Below are 16,856 nucleotides of genomic sequence, written 5' to 3' on the forward strand. Positions count from 1 at the left end.
ATTTTTACATTTTTCTGTAACGATCATCTTGTATAATCAGAAGAAAAACCAAATGTTTTTTAAAAAATGTATGAACTCGTGGTGTATGTGTCTATAAGAACTAGCATTTCTAGTAGTCTTTCATTTTAAACCTGTTACCTTCTGTTTCATAGCCCTCTTCCATAGTTTTCTTATAATTTATTTATTCACTTACTCATTTTTATGTGGAATGTTGGAAAAGAATAATTATACAAAGATCATTTGTTCTGTCAGTGCTTTCCAGTTAAGCCATATCTTTGTGCAGTATCCTTAAGATCACTTAAAAATAATTGCTGTCTTTTTTTAAAAATCACTGCCTTTTATTCTACTAAGAAAACACCATGAAATTCCTGTTAAACGATTTCTTCTTTAGTTAGTAGGCATTTTATATCTTAGGGAAAAGAATATAGTGAATTTTTCTCTTAAATAGTCTCAGAAAAGAGTTTTTAGGAATTGAATTAGTTTTGTTGAAAACCTTTTAAATATATGCTATTGTTCCCTTAAAATTACAATGAATTTTTAATTTTTGCATGTAGAAAAATATATAGTAGAAATAATCTAAATGTTTTTTACATTATATAAATTCATTTTAAACAAGTTTTCTGTTCTTTTCAATGCATAGTAAGAAGCTGTACCATAATTAAAATGCTGCTGTATTATAGCCTGAATTTCCTGCGGGTTAATTCTTCAAAAATATAATTCTTAAAAAAAAAAAACTGGATTAGTTTTCGTTTTGCAGGTAGAAGTTTATCTGGTGGGTTTATTTTGCCCACCTTTTAAATCAAATAATCTTGTTTTCCATTTCTCAGAGACTCACTAGCAGTAGCCTCTGAAATAAATTTATGTGGCTGTGAATTAACTCATTATAATTTAAAGATAAAACTTGACCATCCTAGCTGGGAGTAATCATATCCCTCTTTACCAGTCACTTTGTTTATTAAATTGTTCATTCATTCATTAAACATTTATATATAGGGTATAGGGTGATGGGAACATTAATTAGAAATTAGTAAGTATCTTAAAAAACTTGTATAATTTAGTGGGGATGAAAAGGTATACAGGAATTTCTATAATATTATGATGGAACACACAAGAACTATGGAGGCTGAGAAGAGGGAAGACTTCTAGTTTTCTCTATGAAAAGTAGAGAGGGATCTTGCTTAAGGAGAAGGCATTTGCCTGAGCTCCCTGAAGAGCAGGCAAAAGAGCTTTTTTGGCATTGTGTGGTCTATACGGTTCACTATTGATAAGTACATGTTATTTTTCCTTAGCTGGTCTGAAAATCCTCTCTCTGACAGATGTAGTAGGCCCTCAGTACACCTTTTTCTGATCAAAACTCATTTGTTTGCTAACCTGTCTGAGACACTGCCAAATAATTTATTTTTTCATGAATGCTTTTCTTTTTAATCTCCATTTGAAATTCTTTAGTTTGCAGATTTAAACAATTCACTGCTGAATTTTGTCTTGCCTATTTTAAAAAGTCACTTATCATTGGTGATAAGTTTGAGACAAATAGTGAAAGTCATGAGCACTTGAAAATTCCCGTTATTCATGCATCATGTTTTTGTACTAAGCCCTTAGAATTAAGTAGTGAATGAAATAGACATGGTTTCTGCCCTGATGACACTTAATAGTGCCAAATAAATAATTACACTGAGTCTATTGTTGAACAGAGAGTTAGATACAGTACAGATTCATTAAATGCAAAAAAAAGTTTCCATCAAAGTGACCTCTGAATTTATATTTTCCCTTCAGTATAAGCATTAAATTAAAAGTGAATACCCAGTGTCTTTCCTTATTTTAGAGTCTGGCTGTTCTATGTATATGCCAATTAGAAAGTTCCTTAAATTCTGTAGTATTAAAAAAATTGTTATTTTCTAAAAGAAATGGAACATGAGTATTTATTAAGCAACAACACTGTGTTGGGTGTTATGTACAAAATATTGGTAGGAATGGCATTATCAAAACAAGGAATGAATGAAAGAAATTCAAAGCATTAACAGAGAAAGGAAAACCTTTAGCAATTCCTCATTTCACTTCCCTTTTTCCTTCCTACAAGATTCTTCTTGATGAACTGTCTTCTACTAAACACTGGGCATCCATGCATGTTTCAGACCACAGTGGATTTCACTACCGCCAATTTTTATTAAAGTCTTTGATTAGCCAAACTGTGACTGACGGGTCTGTATTGGAGCAAAGTCCTTTGAGAAGTGAATCAACCGTAGTTCTCCCGAAAGATGAAGAAGCAGTGGCTTCAGCAGAGGAATCAAGGATAAATCTTCCCCATCTTCTAGAAGAAGAAGTTGAATTCAGCACTGATCTTATTGATGCCTACCCAGGACATGAAACCCTTTGGTGTCATAGGTAAGAGAAGGAAGATGTATTTCCTGCATGAAACTCTGTGTGTGTCCTTATGAGAGCTACAGAAGGTCTTACGTCTGACTTGAGCCTCCTTAGGTAAATAACGGTAATTTGACTGTGGAACTTTGCCTGAGTGATTCAGAGGAGTTTGTGTTACCATAGCCTCCTCCTCACAGTTTTCATGAGCATGAACTTCTTCACACAGATCTTTGCCAATGGCTCAAGATGGTGGTGTTCATCCTTGATTGTGCAACAGAACAACATGTGTTACTTCCAAACTAAAAAACGTTTCTGGACTCCCTCTTTGGAGATCCTAATACTTAACATTTCTGCAATAAAGTGCTGCCATCTGTCTTTTAAAAAAATAAAAAACCCTAACAGGTAAATTTGATGTATAGTCAGCGTTGAAACCAATGATTAGACCCTGCGAATAGTTAAGCTTTGGCTTCCCAAATGGCTCAGTGGTAATGAATCTCCCTGCCACTGCAGGAGACGTGGGTTTGATCTCTGGGTCTGGAAGGTTCCCCCTGGAGAAGGAAATGGCAAACCCACTCCAGTATTCTTGCCTGGAAAATTCTATAACAGAAGAGTCTGGCGGGCTACAGTCCATGGGGTCTCAGAGAGTCATACACCTCTGAGCACACACAGATAGTTAAGCTTTACTGTTCTTCCCAACCATGATGGCCTGCAGATTAATGTACTTTGAGTATAATCTCTTGACATTTTTTTATTTTTTAAGGTAAAATAAAATATATTTTATTAATATTTGTTTAATTTTACTATTCAGGATTATTATGAAGGTGTGAATGAGGGTGAGCAACCTCATAACTTGAGCTTTAAGTACCTCTGACAGTACTTCTCATGTTGAAATGAAATCCAAGTGTGGAAATCCCCTGATTGGTTTATTTTGGATTATCATTTAGTTGGAGACATCTCTGGCATTAAATATACAGATTTTACTTCAAGTTACAAGATTATGCTTATAGACAAATGACTTGCCTGTGTTAGGCAAGAGGTAGGCATTTTAAATAATTGTGTTGTTTTTTTTTTTTAAGTTAATTGAAATTTGTTCCCTTTTTCCAGACTAAATATATTTGGAAGATATATTAGAAGATGAAAGACAATCTCCCCTCTTTGGCACCTTCATAAATACAAAATTGTCTTCTTCTCTTCAAAACAAGACAGTCTTATTCCACATTTTTAGAAGAGGAGATAGATCTTGACTTGCATGTTTTGGTGTTAGCTTTTTGCTGCTGTTTCATATTTAGACACATTAATAGCTAGGCTCAGAGAATATTAAAAATTATATTTGTTTTTGGAAGATAGCTAGGTTGTTAGAGCAAAAACTTTCTTTGTTCATAAGATTAATGGGAGTTTGGAAGGGGGAGAAGAGGCAGTTTGGAAGACCTATATATCATACAGACCAGTTTTCTACTGATTCAGTGCCCTTAAGCTGCTTCTCTGTCCTTTAAGATTTATCTATAAAATGAGTATGTTATATGCTCTTTTGTATGCTCTTTTGTCTGTTCCAGAATAAGCTAGGAAAATGAAGAGAATTCTCTTTTAAAGGCTTAGAATTGTTAATATAAATGATGAGATATAACAACCTAAAATCTATGTAGTTTACCTTATTTTGTACAAAGATGTGGACCCCATTTTGTCACTTCTTGGAAATTAGGCATATGGATCTTTGTTTTTAACAAGTAACTACAGATGATTCTAAAAGCAGGAAAACTCTCCTTAGAGGAAAAACAGGAACTGTGTGTTTTAACATACTTTTCACAGAGCCCAGCACATTCTAGCACATGTGGATGTTTAGTGAGACTGTAATGCTGGATTAGGGGGAAATATAGAGGGTTTCTAAGATAGTAAGTCTAGTTGCAGCAGTTCTGTTCTTATTAAAGTATTGGGTAGAGGCCATAAACTAATCCTTTAGAGGAGCTATTTAATCCTCTTGTTGCTGAAAATCACTTGTCTTTTAGGCTGTCAATGAGGTTAATTTTTGGTTTTGTTTTATATTTAATTTATAGCAGAGATTGGGCAAAAACCCATTTCTGGTTTCATATTATAGTTACAGAGAGTAATAGCACCAAGTGATTGTCATCATCTCAGTCAATGTTTTTTTAAAAATCTTTGGGGTAGTATTTCAACAAACCAGTAGTCTGGACTTGTGAAGCTCTGTCCAAATACCAGAGACTACATCTTAACTATTCTCCTTCCCCTTGATATCTCTGGGTTACCGAAGGCAGTGAGACTGAATACTGTGTGTTTTGAAATTGTCAACTTACTTTTCTGGTTTTTTCTGAAAAGCTTGACTTTGTGATGTGGTTTTTCTTTTTCTGTTCTATTCCTCCTCCTCCTCTTTCACAGGCGGCATGTTTTCTACCTTCAGCATCACTTAAATGGTAGGTTTCCTCACAGCGTGATCCAGTTGTCACCTGCCGACAGTCCTGGGGGAGCTTTGAATGACTTGCACGGCATCCCAGCAGGCCCCCACACATCTCAGGCGATGGAGGTGGATGGACTCAGTGACTTTAGCAAGCAAGGCTATTCCCAGGAAATCAAACGCCTGAAGCGGACCCCAGCTCCAGACTCCCTGGGCCTGGAAATGGAGCACAGGTTCATCGATCAAGTACTGTCCACCTGTCGGAACGTGGAGCAGGCCAGGTTTGCCAATGCATACAGAAAATGGCTAGTTACATTGAGTCAATGAAAGAGGTGAATTAGTCCTGCAAATTTCCCCTCTTTAGTGCAATATCGCTTTTCTTTCTTATTTACATAGTTGCATGAACTGTTTGCTACTATTGGCTAACTATGTGTTCTTCATCTTTAGGCTAAAAGTCCCTAGTAAATCTTTCGTCTTATTTATTTTGTTAAGAACTGGCATTCCTTTGGCGATAAAATAATTGTGTAGTTCCTTCTTGCTAAACAGTGAGTCTTAACTTTTTTCTTTTTACCTTCTCATCCTGTGTGTTCCTATCTTTGAGACTTTGCTCATTTGATTCTCCAGATTGGTTCACACACACCTCAGCCCACCTCAGTGCAGTTGCTGTATAGGCTTTTTTTTTTTTTTTTGGTAATCAAAAAGTTATGCTGTAGTTTAGCTTAAGAACAATACAAATTCAGAATTACTCGATCTAATTGCAGTTTTGAGAATCAGGATGGTCAGATAGATGAATTTGTTAAAATAAACACCGTTTCTCTTTCACTTGCATGTTATACTCAAGTCATAGGCCAATGTAACCAAAGTCAGAAGTATTGGAATTTATATGAACAACGTAGTTCTAATATAATCCATTTTTAAACTAATTATTTTAAAAAAAACTAATTTTATGAGTTTATGCAATTGTAGTGGAAACTTATTTTTACTACTAGCTTTGATAAGTTTTTTTACCTCAATCAATTAAAATCAATTTTAAAAACCCTAGAATGCCATTTTTAGTTATTACTAATTTTCCTCCAAATTCACCATGCAATATGACAGGCTTATGCATAGAAATGTATCCATTAAAACCTTACTTTGTAAAGTTTTTAAGTTACTAAGGAAACACTGGATAAACTACAAAATTTTTATGAAGGGATTATTAAGTTTACTGGCAAAAGCCAGGGGGAAAGAATAGTTTTGAAGGTTAGTTCTTCAGTCTTTATTTTAAAAAATAAAACAATTTAGAAACTTTGATACTGAATTTATCAGGGATGAGGTACCAAAGTATCCATCTTACCTTTTCAATAATAAGGGCTGCATTTTTCAGATAGGTGAGACAGATGCGGTGAAAGCACCGGGTTTTATCTGATTTCTTGATATGAAGCAGTGCTTTGCATTTCTTCTTTCCACACACCTTTCTCTTTATTTTCCCCATCCATGGTTTTTTTTGGTCATCTTCATTTTTGTATATTTTTCCTTGTCTATTTTATTTCATGGATGTAAACTAAAGATATTCTCCTATGTGTTTCCAGTTAATTCCATACCCCGTTAAACACACACGAAACATGAATATAAATTGCCCCCCTAGAAGTTACCCTAATGATGCTGTTATCCTGTGTGTATAAAATGTAGTAGTGGCTGAAACAGTGTGACCACTATGCTTTGCCTGTTTTCCTCTTTTTGTGCTAGGCTACCTGTAGGGTAAGAAGACATGTAGGGAAAAGCAGACCTCTCCTATCTCACTGTTACGGAGACTCCAGACTTGAGTGAGGAACATTGCCTTAAGGGAAAAGAATAGGTCCTTTACTTGTGTGTCATGATTTTGTTGAGTGGCAAACTATCAAGTGAGACTTAAGAATACCAAAAAGCTTGTCTAGGCTGGTACTTGTAGACAGAAGCTGCTCTTCTCTCCTAGGGCAAAAATTACCCTTTTATAACTTTTTGTAGTATTTAGGTGAGAAAATGATTGGCATTATGAGCATAATTTTATAACCTTTTATGTACAAAGCATATTTTGAATCAAATACCTCAAGGTCTACCTAGACCTCTGGATGAAACTATTACTTTATGATTTTTAGCAGCTGCAGGGCTTGAGGGGTAAGCTACACACAGATGACATGGAGATCCAGTCAGTTTCACTAATGTATGTTGCCAGATTTTGGCCTCACTGTTACTTTTCTTCCAAGGATCATTTTAAGTATCCCGACTAATAGGGCTTGTTATGCTTTGATGTGTGAGTGTGAGAGTGTCAAGACATGAGTTTAGACAATCTCCTGTGAAACATCAGCTAAATTTTATAATATTCCACACTTTTTTATATCTTTCACAAAGATTCTTGCCCTTCTTTGATGTTAACTGTCTTCTTGTGTTTTAAGTCTCTTAACTCACCCCTGCACAAAGCCATGCAGTCCTTTAATATACCTTGGTCTCCTGTCTTCCTAATAGAAGGAATTTTAAGTACCAAGTAAAAATACAAATATCCAAAGGATACAGTTTGTATCTGACTCTTGTGTGCTACTTTATTTCTAAAATTTGTAGTTTTCAAGTGTTCATTCACAGAAAAACATAATATTGCCCTTTATAGTTGTGTGCTTTACTCTGAGTGGTTGACATCCAACTCACTAGCTGTAGTATGATAATATCTCTTGGACTGAATGAGCTCATGCTGTGGAAAGGATGTGTCTATTTTTAGAGACTCATTAGTCTTCACTTACTTTTCGATAAATATGTCACTGTTAAAAGATGATTTAGATTACTACACATTTCATCCAACTTTCACTGGAAGAACTGTAGACCATCCTGGGTCAAGAATACTACTGACAAGTTAAAAAAAAAGCAATAAGATCTGTAAATATCTTACAGATACAATATCTGTACAATCACTCCTCCCCAATCTTTTACTTTTTTAAGTGTACCTATTTTGGTAATGTGTTCCCAGATTCTGTCTGCCTTGCATATTGTAAGGACTTATTAAATATTTATTAAATTTATGAATGATTAACTGAAGATGGGAAAATTAATCATGAAGGATGCGTAGAGTGAGTTATGATTGAGAAATTGATGGAGTAGAGCACTGAATTGTGAATGAATGATGTATTCTGCCTTCATGATACTTAGGAGCAGCTATTGCATATGGAATAAGTTAATTTAGATTTTTTTCTTCATTAAACTACTTTGTTTATGCTTGTTAAATCCCAGCCAAGAAATGCAGCTGTATAATATCAATTAACTGTACTTTAATATATATTAAAAATTCGTAGAAGAATGAAGACCATTTTCATTAAGAACACTACTTTCTATTCATTTATAATGTTGGAGGACAGATCTTGCCCATAGAGCCAGAGCCACTTTTGGAGTATCTGAAGAAACTGATTTCAAAGATTTGTTGATCTGTATCTCTGCATAAGTAGTCGTTTTATGCACACACATAAACTTTTCCCCTCCACAACTTGAACTTTTTTGATATTTCTTAAACCTGTGAGTCATTTTTTTTAAACTTCAGGATTTGATACCTTTTAGTGTCCCCTTTTTCTTTTCTATGTTTTAGCATTTTATCTCTGGGCCCAGACTTTGAGTCATATTTCTTATTCCAGTGGTACAATTCTAATTTAAATTCAAGGCTTCATTATTTATCAGATTAAATATACAAGATGTCACACAAAGCCACTTAAGTCTTCAGATAAGGACTTAGTAACACAAGACATATCAACAGAAGTTCTTGGATTTTTATGTGGCTTTTTTGTAGGAACGCATATATATGGTGATACACTATCATTTAGATATATTCAGGTCATGTGAATTTATGATTGTCTAGATATATACATGTATGTGTGTGTAAAACTTAATATTTTTGAGAACAAATTGTCAGTCTAGTATTTTTCTCTTAATAGCACAAGATGATATCGGACATGAGGGCTAAATATAAATTAAGAATGCTACCACTTGCTATGCAACAATCTAATTTCTACCTTAGTTCCCCTTTATTACAGAAGATGCTAAAGATTTAGTTTATCAAAGGAAGTTAGAAAACACTTTTTTTTTTGCAAAAAGCTTTTGTAAGCTTAATTATTTTCTTACTAGAAAATTACATTTTAAAACTTTAAAATATTTAAAGTATGCTAGAAAATTTGAACAGCATTATAACAGCTGAACTTTTTGTCTTCTAAATAAATTTCTCAAAGAGAGCTATATAGACCCTAGCACTTTACATGCTGCCGCCCTCCTGTGCTTGGGTATACTCTGTGATGTGCTCCTGTTCATTAGAGAAGTACATGAAAGCAGAGGAAAGCTTAGGCAAGTTCAGTGTTTTGAAGGCAGTGAGCAGGAAAAGTCAACCCTGAGAATTCCATTTACCATCACATAGTATCTTTTAAAAAATAACTGTGCATACTCTGTTTATTTGAGTGCCTTTCTTACTTTTTGCTGAAGCAAGATTATGTTTAAGTTTAATTAACCCTTAGGTAAAAATCAAAGGGTGAAAATTTTATTAAACAGTTGATTGATTAGTTATTTTATTTATTCCAACTGCTAGGCATGGTCTAGTGGAATATACTATCCTTAAGTGAGTTACTGATATGAGCAAGAAGGATGCTTTGGTTTGCATTTTCAAGCACCCTACCAAGAAGAATTAGTTCTTTCTCAGTAACAGCTAACTTTTTTGGGGTTGGAGGCATCATGTTTGGAGGATGGCATATTCATAACTAAAGATCAGCCTGAAAACTGTGCAGCCCATGTTTAAAGGGAAACAGTGGCTCTCTGTCCTAACAGAAATGCCATATGGTTGTCCTAAGTGAAACCTTTGCCTCATTTTAAGGTCTTTTAAGAACTCCTTCCCAGATTCAGGCTTATGGATGATAGTTGAGAGGGGGAAAAAAAATGGAAGTTTAATCTTTTCAAATATTGGAGGAACAGAAGTAAATAATGAGATGAAATTTAAAATGTGGCTTTTTATGTATTTGGGTATGAAGAGAGGAAGGATCAGAATTCCATATTTCCAGATAGCAAATAACTGTTAATTATATTTAAGATTCCAAAGTGCTTTTCAGAGAACTGTTGAATATATATTCCTAAAGGACAGCAAAAGGTCATGTTTATGGTGGAAACAGAAAACTATTGTGTCAGTTGTGGATCTGGGGATTAGGGACCTTAGGCTCCCAACTTTGACTTCTGTATTCTCACCAGGCCATGTTAACACTATAAAACCAAACTGTTTACTTAAAAAAAAAAGAAGAAAAAAATAGCAGTAGCTTACTCTGTTGATGAAATCTTGTGCTTCCAAGCATATTATCTATATATAGTTTGTGCTTTCTGCACAATAATATGGCCCACAAAGCTTAACCCTGGCACTTCTTTTATTAATCTGTTATTATTCCTCAGGGTGTAGAAAATTTAGTAAATTTAGGACAAAACTTTATATTCAGTGGCAAAAAAAAGTGAAAATATGCTAATATATTACTAGCTCTTACAAGTTGTAGTGTAGATAGTATTTTTTATAAACTCCTACCAGTGCAGTAGCTCATAGACACTTGGTGACTGCCTCCTTGTTCATCTCACTGCTTCAGTCCCTATGGCGCTATTATGAATGTTCTCTTACACATGTCTTCTACAGAAATGACTTTTGTATTGTATTATTTTCCATGTTTAGCAGAGGTAGGGGTGTTTTAGTTGGTATAAGTCTCAGTTTTTGGAAATCCTTTTGAAAAAATGATTACTTTTGGTTTTCAAACTGATAACTCTTTTGCTTCTTAAAACTTCAGTTTCCCTGAGAGAATGTTTTGTGTGGAGGCCTCGTATACATGTTCAATACGTTGCATAATGCCTTGCACCTTGTAGGAACTCAACGGGTCAGGATTGTTAAAGGCTAGAAAGTTAAAACTAGCTTGTTTATCTTATTATTGTCCATATTCTTAGCTTCAGGAGAAACACAGTATTGTGTTCAAGATACATAATCAGGTTCAAACATACACAGCAATGATATACAGCTGTATAACATTGTAAGTGAAATTTAGATACTTTTAAGGCATACATATGTGTGTGTATTCACGTATATATATGTATATATGTTTAAATGAGATTTGGAATTTCATCTTATATAGTAGTTTTACAAAGAATTTTATCCAAAGGACTTTTATTTTCATACTTGCTTGAAGTGCTCCTGTTTAAAAGCAGTTTTCTTTATTACACCAGCCCCTGTCGAGCAAAATTGGAAACCTAACACAAGTGCCCATTTGCTTGAATTAACCAGATATTGGTGTAAACTGTTCATAGTAAGTCTTTGGTTGCTTATGAACCATGACATTTTGACTCTTCTTCCATACCTATAGGGAATCAGCCTTAATTTTATGTATGGCAGTCACTTTCCTCAAGGTACTATGCAGCATACTTCAAATGTTTATCTTTATAAAGCAATCAATAATAAATTTGAGATTTTTCAGTGTCATAGGGATGAACAGTTTCACACGTTCAGATATTGATTCATACAGCAGTCTGTTAGAAATGCTAATACTTTATCCTCTCTTCACAAATGTCATCTTGCATTTGGAGCAGATTTTTTTCTTATTAGTTAAAGAACGAGTATAGGCTGAATGCACTCATAGTAGGTGCTCAATAAATACTTGGTGGATTGTTGATCTAACATCAGTGTAACAGCTTTCAGAAAGGAGACTGTTGTCATCTTTTCATTGAAGAGTATATTTTTATAGTAATATATGTTTGAAACTGGAAATTTTTCTCATTTGACATGAATTAGGCTTATTTAGGTTGGAATTAGTTAACGTAATAAAAATTTAATTGTTTATGTAGAAATGGTCTGAAGATAGATATGAAAAGTTTAAGTAACTGTGCAAGACACATTCATGAATGTGATTAAATGTCTTAATAGGCTGCTGAACTCTAGAGAGAATTGCTATAGTCTTCTGTCAGATTCTGTGTTGGTCTATCTAGTATTTTCTAGTATCTCTCTGTGCATGCATGCTCAGTTGTGTCTGACTCTGCAACCCCATGGGACTGTAGCCCACCAGGCTTCTCTGTTCATGGGATATCCCAGGCAAGAATACTGGAGTGGGTGGCCATTTCCTACTGCAGGGGATCTTCCTGACCCAGGGATCAAACCCATGTTTCTTTGTCTCCTGTATTGGCACGCACCACCTGGGAATCTCTGTTTTCTGGTATAAGTTCTGTTTACTTCTCCCTAAGTCTTGGTTACTTTCCAGTAACCAAGTAGTTAACTTAAAAGTAGTCATAGCAAAATGAGGAAGAAATTTGTATGAATAATCTAGTCGTTTGAGCCTGTTAATTTGTGACTTTCAGAGCATTTTTGACAGTTTACCTAATTCAAACAGATGTAAACAATTTAAAAACAAGCATTCCAACCTGAGATGTGACAGGCGGAGTATGCAGCACAGGCACAGTTAGGCAGTGCCTCCTGAAGAGATTGCCAATGCATGCCTGACACTGGCTTCTGACTGAGGTGACCGCTGTCGGCATTATATATTGGCGTTTGTTGTTCCTAGGAGAATAATGGTGTATATATGGAGTATGTGCTAGGTTAACTTGTTTTTGAATTGGACAAAATAAAAGACGAGGTATTACAAATACACCAAATATTTATACACCCTGCTATAAAGAAACTAAAAAAAAGGAAAATGCTGAAAGAGCAGTGATCTTATTTTTTCTTCATAGCTTCTAAAAAATTTTTTTTCACCTCAGGTCTCTTGGACACTAGGCAATTGCTTACTCTAAAACTGAGGGACTTTAAAGTATAGTTCTCAGACATGATATTCTATTAGAATTCACGAGGTCTGTTAATTTTGCATGCTTAAAGACTTTCCAGAAAATGGAGTAATTAAGTTGCAGTCAGTGTTAAGATTAAATGAACAATGTAGGTTATAATTAAATGGGACAGTTACATGTATTATCTGTGGTGCAAGGTTAGATCCTGGGTGTTAAAGATAAGTTTGACTAACTTATGTTACTGAAGATAATAGTTGTCTTCACTCTGATTGCACTGCTGTTTTTCTTAAACTATTTTCCCCCAGTATTACAGTCAGCATTGAATTTCATTTGGCATTTACCATATTCTAGTTAATGTTTTTTAAGGATTAAATATTTTGTGAATTCTTTTTACACTTAAAACGTGTACCTTGCAGAGGGATAAAAATGAAATAATGTATTTACAGTGTGTGCTTATGGTGTTCTGTGAGCTAGTAGTCCAGAGTGCTTTGAGTGATGCTAAATTCTAAGGCTGATATAATGACTATAGTTTTTCTGTATCAGTGCTGTCCAGTAAAAGCAAATGTAAGCTACATAACGTAATTTAAAATTTTAAAGCTAGTAGCCACATTAAAAAAAGAAATACCTAAATTAGCTTTAATAATATATTTTAATTAACCCAATATATTAAAAATATTATCTTTTACATGTGTAACCTATATACAGAATTGAGGTGTTTTACCTTTTTTTCCCATAGAAAGTCCTTAAAATTCAGCGTGTATTTTGCACTCAAGAGCATCTCAGTTCTGACTAGCTACATTTCAAATGCTCAAAAAGCCGCTTATTGCTGGGGGCTGCTCTATTGGACAAAGCAGATTCATAGAGTACAAAGTATGGCTTTATTTTAAATTAGAGATGCTGAGGTAGGCATGAAATTATGGTACTTTAAAAATTATCTATTATACTTAGAATCGAACAGAATTATCCACTTGTTTTTTTTTTGCCTTCATTTTAAATTTTCTTTAGAAGTTGGCTCAACCTGTTTCATTTTGCCAAGCATTATTTGAGGAAGTTATTCCATGCCTTGTAAAATACCATGATATACTGATTATAACCACACATTATTAATAATACATTTTTCAAAATGTTCACTAAATTCTGTCCTGTTTCTTCAAAATAATAGCTTAAAATGCATGTTAATTGTATATCTGTACCTATTTTATTCTTATCATTATAATACAATAATGTGTATTTAGCAAATAGCCCTAGGATTCTAATCTTCCCATGCAGCTGTCCTCCAGTACTTATTGGTACACTTATTAAATTGTAATAAGCTGAAGAAAAGTAGAATGAAACCATTCTTTTTTTTCCCATTAGATTTGTTTTTATCATGTGACCATGTACCAAGCCAGCTATAAATTATATTTCTGTAGAATATGGAAAATAGCGTTTATGTCTTATCTTTGCTAAATGTTTGCAATTTTAAAGTAAACTTTCATCTCCTAAAATGAGTGTTAAGTATGACTTTATTTTTACTTGTAGTGTTTTAAAATTCAACTTCAGTCCCCCAGCCTGTCTTATTTAATTGCTGTGATCGTGATAGTTGGGTGGAGGTGTGAGCGGTTGTCTGTGTGAAACCAATGATCTGATTACATTTGTAAACAGAGTTTTAAAATATCATTTGTGTCTAGAACATTAAAACAAAACGCCAAAAACAAATGAGAGAAATTGTCACAATTGTCTCTAGACTGCATTGATAATGAATAGTCGACTTAACGAAATCATCAGTATGACTAGATATACTTCTTCCTATATATTTCAAATAAAGGTATAGAACAGGGAATTACTTGATTATTTCAGTGGTGCATCCCATGTTTTCTTAATCTGGAGTCTCACTTCTATATAAGACAGAGCATTTAGAGTTACTTAAAATGTATAATACATACGTAAGCTCCAAAAAGTATTTGATGAAATGGACACTTTTTTTTTTAACTCAAATTTTAAATATTTTATGGACTTCCTCCATGGTTCAACGGTTAAGATTCTGTATTCCCACTGCATGAGGCGCAGGTTCGATCCCTGATTAAGAAACTAAGATCCCACATGCTACGTGTGTGTGACCAAAATGTATATATATATATGTTTCAAAAGGATGTTTTGTGGGAAAAGGCCTTTGTTACTTTGTCCCATGACTACTAAGGATTATATTTTAAATAATGGACTACTATTGTCTACATCTGTTTTTGGTTGTAAATAGGATATAGATAGATACAGATATAGGCTTACCTGGTGGCTCAGGTGGTAAAGTATCTGCCTGCAACGCAGGGGAAGTGAGTTCAATCCCTAGTTGGTAAGATCTCCTAGAGAAGGGAATGGCAACCCACTCCAGTATTCTTGCCTAGAGAATTCCATAGACAGAGGAGCCTGGTGGGCTACAGGCCATGGAGTCACAGAGTCTGACATGACTTAGCAACTAAGCACACACAGCAAGATACAGAATTTATTGTGCATTGGGTCAAGTACCATGAACAATGTTTAGCCCACAGTATTGTTTTTGATTTGATATCCTAGGGAAGGGAAGTAGTTTACTAAAGACAGTCTTAATTTCAATGAGTAATCAGATTACATAAGAAATCTGACAACAGTTAGTATTACCAAAGTGCTTCACTTAATAGGATACTCCTTGAACAATAACAGAGGCAGGATAATATACTAGCCAGTTACAACTTTTAAATATGATAAACCTTTCATCATTTGTCTGTATTTGGCAATATCACTTTCCTCATGCTGGAAGCTCAATTTTTTGCTTTTGGTGCTTCCCCCCCCCCCCCCCCTTTTAAATTAAATGGCATGGCTTCTGTCTTTTCACTCAACTCCAGAATGGCTAGACTGGGCATCAGCTATATTTAACAAGTTAGAGTAAGCCTTTTTCTTATAAGAAGTACAATATTATCATATGTGTCCCATGTTACAGCAGAAGTTGAAAATAGAAGCAATAATTTTTATATTGTCTTTTCTTTCAAAGAAAGATATTTAGAATAATCCTGGTTGCTAAGAGAAATTTCCTTACCACTCCTTAATTATATGAACAGACAGATACTACTTTTGAATTTACACTTTTATTATTGGAATCCTCTGAATATGTATAAATCCTGTGAAGATATATAAATCTCTTGTATTAGATTCCTCATGTACCTCTCACATTAATTATAGGCGACTGATGCAAGGTCAGCTTTCTGTGTTGGGGAGAAATGGGCTGAAATGGCCCTCCATCATATTTCTGTATTCTAATATTTCTTAAATTGCTAGTGATCTCCCTAGATACACTGTTGAGAGGATACTGGAAAGTGAGTGAATAAGTGGGATTGTTGCCACATTAGACACCCTGTTTGTTTTATTTTCAAGGAAGTTTTGTAGTCTCCCCGCCATAGCTCAGTTGGTAAAGAATCCGCCTGCAAAGCTGGAGACCTGAGTTCGATCCCTGTGTTGGGAAGATCCCCTGGAGAAGGGAAAGGCTACTCACTCCAATATTCTGGCCTCAAGAATTCCGTGGACTTTATAGTCCGTGGGGCCGCAGAAAGTTGGACACAACTGTGCAACTTTCACTCACATGCTCACACCTACTAAGGGCCCCTGGAGCAAAGATAATCACTAGTTCTCTCTTGTCTGTCACTAAGGCGTGACACATCTAATTTGTGACATTGATCTCATACAAGTCTTAATGTTAGTTATTCCATGTGAAGAAATTTTTAAATTAAAGCATTTCATGTAGTATTTACTATAGTAAAAAATGGGAAACAACTTGAATACACAACAGTAAGAGATTCAGTAAATTGGCATTTTCCTACAGTGGTATAATACATACCTTACCATTATAAAGAAGTATATAAGATTCTAATTTTATTTAAAAATTAAGATTAATTCCCATTTCCAGTAGTGGCAGGACCAACACTCCTACTGCTGCTGCTGCTGCTAAGTCGCTTCAGTCGTGTCCGACTCTGTGTGACCCCATAGACGGCAGCCTACAAGGCTTCTCCGTCCCTGGGATTCTCCAGGCAAGAACACTGGAGTGGGCTGCCATTTCCTTCTCCAGTGCATGAAAGTGAAAGTGAAGTCGCTCAGTCGTGTCCGACTCTTGGCGACTCCATGGACTGCAGCCTACCAGGCTCCTCCGTCCATGGGATTTTCCAGGCAAGAGTACTGGAGTGGGGTGCCATCGCCTTCTCCAACTGGACACAACTAAAGCTTTTGGGAAAAAATACTAAAATTTTTCTTCAAAGCAAAATAAATAAAAAGAAATCCAATCATACTGAAACTGCAGGATGCCCAACAGCAATAGAAC

The 16,856-nt window shown here is 34.9% G+C and overlaps 1 protein-coding gene across 1 annotated transcript in view; it reads left to right on the forward strand.

Moving 5' to 3' along the window:
• PTAR1 (protein prenyltransferase alpha subunit repeat containing 1) overlaps positions 1 to 7,292 on the forward strand; it is a 43,780-nt gene extending 36,488 nt beyond the window's left edge. Inside the window, exons 6-7 of the mRNA XM_069574108.1 lie at positions 2,078 to 2,382; positions 4,750 to 7,292. Of these exons, the coding sequence (XP_069430209.1) occupies positions 2,078 to 2,382; positions 4,750 to 5,092 (648 nt within the window). The 3' untranslated portion in view covers positions 5,093 to 7,292. The remainder of the gene's footprint in view (positions 1 to 2,077; positions 2,383 to 4,749) is intronic.
• Positions 7,293 to 16,856: the final 9,564 nt, after the last annotated feature.

The sequence above is a fragment of the Ovis canadensis genome, chromosome 2 (assembly GCF_042477335.2).
Source record: "Ovis canadensis isolate MfBH-ARS-UI-01 breed Bighorn chromosome 2, ARS-UI_OviCan_v2, whole genome shotgun sequence".
Classification (NCBI taxonomy): Eukaryota; Metazoa; Chordata; class Mammalia; order Artiodactyla; family Bovidae; genus Ovis; species Ovis canadensis.